We start from the raw sequence: 7,264 nt of genomic DNA, 5'->3' as shown, positions 1-7,264 counted from the left end.
TTGAAAATGCCTTGTTTTGAATTTCTGTTGAAAAAACTGAAAAAACAACAAATCCGCCGTGTTGTATCCCTCCCCCTGGGCATTGAAAATATTTTTGCGCAACTACAAATTATTGAAACGGTTGAAGAAAACAAGACGTTCGGTAAGAAAAATTTCTCACCTCCCCTGAAAAAAAATTTGAACTTGCCCCTCCCTAGAAAACATATGATGCCATCCTTGTCTTGAATTTTTAATAGTTTAATTCTTTGGCTACCTTACTTGAGACAAGTACATGGAGATATTGAACAGTTTAACAGGCATAACGAAAAGAAGATATACAAGTAAAAAAAATCAAGTTAAAATGGAAAATATTTTATTTAGGAAATTTGATAAAAATATAAATATTCTATTCCTTCTTGTAGTGACGCTTGGCAACAATGTTTCCTCTGGTAATTGTCTGGAAAAAGAATATGTTCGTTATTATATAGAACTAGCATAAATAAACTTAAAAGTATGACAGCTGCTTGGTATCAAATGTAAGGATTTGGGATCCTTACATATGGCAAATCTACGCCATACTGGACATCTTTGTCTCATGCATGGTAAATTGCTACCCCGCATGGCTTACACCACCTGATGCACACACTCTTTGATAGTGAGGGACCTCTTGGTTGGAATCCGATTAAAGCTTTTTAACAAATTTCAATCAAGATATATTATTTGAAAAGTTATGGTTGATTGGAAAATATGGATAAATTTGGAAGTAAGGTCTGTGTATTTAGATTTTGTACATCTAAAAACTAACATGGGATAAACTGCAAATACAGGGAGTTCAGAAAAAAAAGATATATTTTATAAACAATATCAGAATTTTTTTCAGGGGGGAGGGGTGCTCTTACTGGAATTTAAAAATAACACTCTTATTCAGAAAGACATTAGCATAATTATAGTTAAACATAGTGCCATTTCGCTGGTCAGTGCAAAACATGGATATTCAATTTTCCACCCAGAAACAGCTTTAACGCATTTTGGGACGTGCTAATTTGTTCGATAATCACCATGATGAGTATCGTAATTTAAAGTTTAAACTTAGTAAAACTCATAATATTTCTATTTGATTTCGTAAATTTTACCAGCATCCTTAACAATCTGAAAACTTGTAGATGTAAGTTCCTCTGTTAAAGGGGATAGTTCCTTCATTCATTTTCGATTTTTTAAGAATATCCGTTGCAATAGTTTCACTGACGTTTTCAACGTAAAAGAGGGAGATTACAATAGAAATGATTTTTTCTTAATTAAACTACCAATTTTTTTTAGTTGATGTTTGATTGGAAACCGCAGATGTCGTTTTTAGTTGATGTTTGAATTAAATCTGCTTAGGTAAACCAGAGATGTCGTTTTTAGTTGAGGTTTCAAATTAAATCTGCTCAGGTAAATCAGAGGTATCGTTTTTAGTTGAGGTTTGAATTAAATCTGCTGAGGTAAACCAGAGATGTCGTTTTAACTTAAGGTTTGAATTAAATCTGCTTAAGTAAACCAAAGATATTGTTTTTAGTTGAGGTTTGAATTAAATCTGCTTAGGTAAACCAGAGATATTGTTTTTAGTTGAGGTTTGAATTAAATCTGCTTAGGTAAACCAGAGATGTCATTTTGAGCTGAGGTTTTAATTGAATCTGCTTAGGTAAATCAGAGGTATCGCTTTTAGTTGAGGTTTGAATTAAATCTGCTTAGGTAAATCAGAGATATCGTTTTTAGTTGAGGTTTGAATTAAATCTGCTTAGGTAGATCAGAGGTATCGTTTTTAGTTGAAGTTTGAATTAAATCTGCTTAGGTAAATCAGAGGTGTCGTTTTTAGTTGAGGTTTGGAAACCGCAGATGTAGTTTTTAGTTGAGGTTTGAATTAAATATGCCTAGGTAAACCAGAGATGTCATTTTGAGCTTAGGTTTTAATTAAATTTGCTTAGGTAAATCAGAGGTATTGTTTTTAGTTGAGATTTGAATTAAATCTGCTTAGGTAAATCAGAGGTATCGTTTTTAGTTGAGGTTTGAATTAAATCTGTTGGGTAAACCAGTGATGGTGTTTTAAGTTAAGGTTTGAACTAAGTCTGCTTAAGTAAACCAGAGATATTGTTTTAGTTGAGGTTTGAATTAAATCTGCTTAGGTACACCAGATATGCCGTTTTTATTGGGGTTTGAACGAAATCTGCTTAGGTAAACCAGAGGCGTCGTTTTTAGTTGAGGTTTGAATTAAATCTGCTTAGGTGAACCAGATACGTCGTTTTTATTTAAGGTTTTAATTAAATATGCTTAGGTAAATCAGAGGTATCGTTTTTAGTTGAAGTTTGAATTAAATCTGCTTAGGTAATCAGAGGTGTCGTTTTTAGTTGAGGTTTGAATTAAATCTGCTGAGGTAAACCAGAGATGTCGTTTTAAGTTGAGGTTTGAATTAAATCTGCTTAGGTAAATCAGAGGTATCGTTTTTAGTTCAGGTTTGAATTAAATCTGCTGAGGTAAAACAGAGGTATTGTTTTTAGTTGAGGTTTGAATTAAATCTGCCTAGGTAAACCAGAGATGTCATTTTGTGCTGAGTTTTTAATTAAATCTGCTTAGGTAAATCAGAGGTATCGTTTTTAGTTGAGATTTGAATTAAATCTGCTTAGGTAAATCAGAGGTATCGTTTTTAGTTGAGGTTTGAATTAAATCTGTTGGGTAAACCGAAGATGGCGTTTTCAGTTAAGGTTTGAATTAAGTCTGCTTAAGTAAACCAGAGATATTGTTTTAGTTGAGGTTTGAATTAAATCTGCTAAGGTACACCAGAGATGCCGTTTTTATTGAGGTTTGAACAAAATCTGCTTAGGTAAACCAGAGGCGTCGTTTTTAGTTGAGGTTTGAATTAAATCTGCTGGGTAAACCAGAGATGGTGTTTTTAGTTGAGGTTCGAATTAAATCTGCTTAAGTACACCAGAGATGCCGTTTTTATTGAGGTTTGAACGAAATCTGCTTAGGTAAACCAGAGGCGTGGTTTTTAGTTGAGGTTTGAATTAAGTCTGCTAAGGTGAACTAGATATGTTGTTTTTATTTAAGGTTTTAATTAAATCTACTTAGGTAAACCAGAGATGTCTTTTTAGTTAAGCTTTAAATTAAATCTGCCTTGGTAAACCAGAGTTGTCGTTTTTAATTGAGGTTTGACTTAAATCTGTTAAGGTAAATCAGAGATGTCGTTTTTGTAGTGTTTTGTTCTCTTTTGTGATAAAACATCAACTTCTCATTTCGTTTTTTTGTTGATTTTTATTTATTTTTCTTTGATAGCATGTCATTTGGCAAGGGAGGTCCAAAGCTTTAAGCACCCCTTACGTCCATGCTGGGAATCAAAATTTGGTATTTAGAACAAGAAACACTTCTTTAAAATGGATCTTTATACCATTCTACCTATCAGCCGATGTCACTTCTAAGGTGTCAATTTTTTACAAAGCCAAAAAAAAAAATAGAATTGATGAAGCTAAATTACAATCGATTTATAAAACAATATTATAAAGATATTTTATTGACATTTTTTTCTCTCAAATAGTTATTTTGCTGATGAATTTGTTGTTAGGTGGAAGCATACATACTAAAAATACAAACAAATTTGGTGATAAAGAAAGAGGGGAAAGTATAAGGAGGAAGTGAATTAGTCTAAAAATAGAGAGAATATCGCTATGCTTACAACAGTGAGTTCATCTCCATTGAATTCACGAACGATTTTGGTTTCTCCTTTACCATCCTTTTCAATTTGGGTGAGAGTGTTTCCTTCCAAAGTATAAGTGCTCTAAAAAATAATATTTCATTTTGTCAGAATAACAAAAATAACAAAGACAGTGAAAATGGAAGCTAATTCTTCAAATTGAAAAGGCAGCTATATATTTCTTTAAATTTTTCGAGAAATCGGTACTTTCATATCGATACGCAGTCATAGCATTTTTGATAGCAGCGGGCTTCGAATTTCAAAAAATGAAATGTGAGTAAAAAAAAGCGAAAAATCTGCCAAATTCATATGGCACAATCAACCTAAGGAGAAGCTGTCTACAGAACAAAATGAATTGTTAATGTTTGAACTTTTGTGGATGAAAAGTATTGTCTACCCTAACTAATTAATTCCCATTACCCATTTTCACGGTTCAATGCAGCAACATTGACAAAAATGTGACAGCATTTTGACAACACTGACACCACTGAATCTGAAAATCTGAATCTTGAAAAAAAAAATCTGACAACACTGACAACAGTGATAAAAACTTTATAGTTTTGAAACAAGTGAAAAAATCTTCGAAAATGACGGTTATAATGATGAACAGACCTAAGAAGGTTCCTGGGGAGTAAAGTACTTTAATGTCTTTGGTACTTCAAAGTAAATGAAATATAGTTATTAGGAATGGGAGGATAGATTAAAAAATAGAAAGATATGTATAGTATTACAGAAATCAGTGTATCTATGCATCAAAATTTAATTAAGGAGATATAAATATTATATTATAGGTTCAGTTTTGAAGAAAAAATGTATGAAAAGTTCAACACAGGTTTGAAGTTGTGAACGTCTTTTAACATGCTGCAATATTTTCTTAAAAATTGCAGAATATCAGGTTCCATCCATAGATTCGGATCGAACCATTCGGAGAAGAATAAAGGTAGTCTCAACTGGCTTTATGTACGCTGGTGAACCTTATGAACAAGACTGCTAAGGCAAATAAGTCAAATTTTTCATTCTATTCTAGAGTAAACTAGGTTTAAAATCGTTACTACCACCATTAATACTTCAAGGCGTTTAACCGCTTAACTAACACTGGAAGCCAAAAGCAGACAGAAAAGGGCCGTATGGCCAAGCATTGAAGAAGAAGCAGAATAAAAGTCGGTGTTTGTTGTTTCCAAAAGTTTTTCAAACTGAAAAAAAGTTGGTTCAATTGGTTTGATAATTGTCTGGTGTTATCTGTACTTTTTTCAATGACAGTCTGGCAACTTTGTTTAAAAATACTAACAGAATAGCCATCCTTGTAGCCAAGGTTGTATCCAGGAGGGTGGATCATCAGGTTTGGCCTCACCACCGAGATTTTTGTCAGATTTGTAAAAACGTATATAAACAAATTTGTACGCGTCTTTAAGTTTTTTTGTAACCCCCATTTTTGATGTGCCTTCAATTTTTTTGTAAGCCCCCCCCCCCCCTAAGAAAAAATATCTCATCTGATGAACAAAAATTCTGGATACACCTTTGCATGTAGCATCATTAATAAAATTGGGACAGTATGGATACAGTTTTCGAGATTGACAGGTGCTAAAGTAAAAAGGGAGAAACTTCGGTGAAAAAAAGTCAACTAAAGTAAGCTAAAAATATTTAGTATCAAACGAATAAGAAAGTTTTGTTCTCCTTTAAGATATAGTTGTCTTTAGCTATCAATAGATTGTAAAATGTTTCAATTTTTATGAATGAAAAGCGTTTTCAAGTTGAATTATTTACCTTTGCTACCTTTTCATGGTTCAAAGTTACAATATGGTACTGCCATAGGAAAATGTGGTACTGCCCTAAAATTCCATAAATTTAAAACAAGCAAAATGAAAATCTTACAAAACAAAAGTTTTCAATTATGAACAGAACTTAGGGGGTTTGAGGGGACAAACACATTTTGATTTTGATGTCTTTTAGACTATAGACGTTACAGATACAAAATAAATTTTAAGTAAATAACATTATTACCTTAACTGTTCTTCCATCCATGGCCTTTTCTTCTTTTTCTGCGCCAAGTTTAAATGTAATTTTGTGCTCTTTCAAGCCAGATGTGATAATGTGGTAGGTGTCACCCTCAACTTTATATTCGACGTTTGGGGACCATGCCTTGGCGGCTGTGCGGGTGGCGAAATCAATACCTTAAACACGATGTGAAATGATTAATGGTGCTAGAGAACATAAGTCAGTTTAAATTATTATCAATTTTGACACCATTTTTGAGAAGTTAATAGCGTTAGGATACAAAACCAAACATTCATGCAACGCTTGCCAAAAATGAGGGGAATAATTTTGTTTTATGAAATAACTCTTTTTTTGAGGCTTTTTTGCATAGAAAGATTATCTTTGGCAACCGCCGGGACCCAGCTAGTATATATATATATATATATATATATATATATATATATATATATATATATATATATATATATATATATATATATATATATATATATATATATATATATGTTGCTTCCATCTATAAACCTTCTCTAAATGCTGCCTGCCTTAAGGTTTATTTTCCCACTGAAACAAAGGACTTTATGATAAGCCTGCAGCTGTAACTTGCAACGAAGTTAAATTATTTAATTAATTTAAATAATTAGATAATTGATTTACTTAATTTAATTTAATGTAATTTAAATAATCAGATTGACTAATCTGAGATATAGTATTGCGGGTCGGTTTCTCTGACGGTTAGTCCTAATGAAATATCAAAAACTATGATGAAAATATAATATTATGGAAAGTACAGAGGTACATACCCCCCCCCCTTAATGTGCATACATGTAGGTCAATTTTTTTTCATAAGACATCGACAAATAAAACAGGTTATGCTTAGGTTCTGCTTAGATGAAAATTATTAGGTAGGGGGTATTCCATAAAAGTACCCGATTCTTATATCACATTTATATTTTTAAACTAAAAATACAACTTAGACTAAACTTCAAAAATGTAATTCGGTACATGGATAGATTTTCGCTGATAAAATTTCTCGTGTTCGATAGATTGATAAAATTTCATATTTTGTCGATATGTTAAAACCATAAAAGGGAAAAGAAAGAAAATAAAAAAAAATGCACAGTGAACATAAACCTTAAGACAAATTTTACAAAAAAAGGATAATTACTTACCAACTTCCTTCATATAGTCATCGAGGTTTTCACTCTTAATGTGCTTGTATTTTCCACTCCAGTTAGCCATTTTGATTTGTTTTACAAGCTACTTCAACAAAAGCTTACAAAATACTGTTTGGTCTGAAGTGTTAATCCAAAGCTTAAATACTAATTTCTTTTTCTTATCAATCGCGCGATTGTCTTTTGAAGTTTACACTGTTTCTGTGAAAATAAACTTCTGAAGAATCTCTAAGTGAGAATATTGTTCACCCTTGAACCTAAAATTGGATTTTTGGAACCTGGATTAAGAAAATGCTATTGCTAACCCACAGTAAAACAAACATTTATTCTGTATATTCTGATGTATAATAATAGGCTGTAGATGTTATTTAATTTGAAACGTAGCAGAATAATT

At 32.0% G+C, this 7,264-nt stretch overlaps 1 protein-coding gene across 1 annotated transcript; it reads right to left on the bottom strand.

Annotated features, from left to right (window-relative positions):
- Positions 1-335: 335 nt before the first annotated feature.
- LOC136025874 (fatty acid-binding protein-like) lies at positions 336-7,023 on the bottom strand. The gene is made up of 4 exons (XM_065701912.1): positions 6,868-7,023; positions 5,705-5,874; positions 3,686-3,787; positions 336-436 (listed from the first exon to the last, which is right to left on the bottom strand). The coding sequence occupies exons 1-4, from the start codon at positions 6,935-6,937 to the stop codon at positions 386-388; spliced, it is 393 nt and encodes a 130-aa protein (XP_065557984.1). The 5' UTR covers positions 6,938-7,023; the 3' UTR covers positions 336-385.
- Between the last annotated feature and the right edge of the window lie 241 nt (positions 7,024-7,264).

This window comes from Artemia franciscana, chromosome 4, assembly GCF_032884065.1.
Source record: "Artemia franciscana chromosome 4, ASM3288406v1, whole genome shotgun sequence".
Taxonomy (NCBI): Eukaryota; Metazoa; Arthropoda; class Branchiopoda; order Anostraca; family Artemiidae; genus Artemia; species Artemia franciscana.
The sequence above is the reverse complement of the archived record's forward strand: the minus strand, read 5'-3'. Positions and strand labels throughout refer to the sequence as shown.

What these genes read in the sequence shown, in the direction of transcription:
- LOC136025874 (XM_065701912.1), bottom strand. Translation starts at nt 6,937, where the DNA reads ATGGCTAACTGGAGTGGAAAATACAAGCACATTAAGAGTGAAAACCTC. An exon ending in TGGATGGAAGAACAGTTAAG is followed by an intron (nt 3,788 to 5,704) that starts GTAATAATGTTA and finishes ATTATTTTTTAG; the next exon opens with AGCACTTATACTTTGGAAGG. An exon ending in ATGGAGATGAACTCACTGTT is followed by an intron (nt 437 to 3,685) that starts GTAAGCATAGCG and finishes TTCTTTTTCCAG; the next exon opens with ACAATTACCAGAGGAAACAT.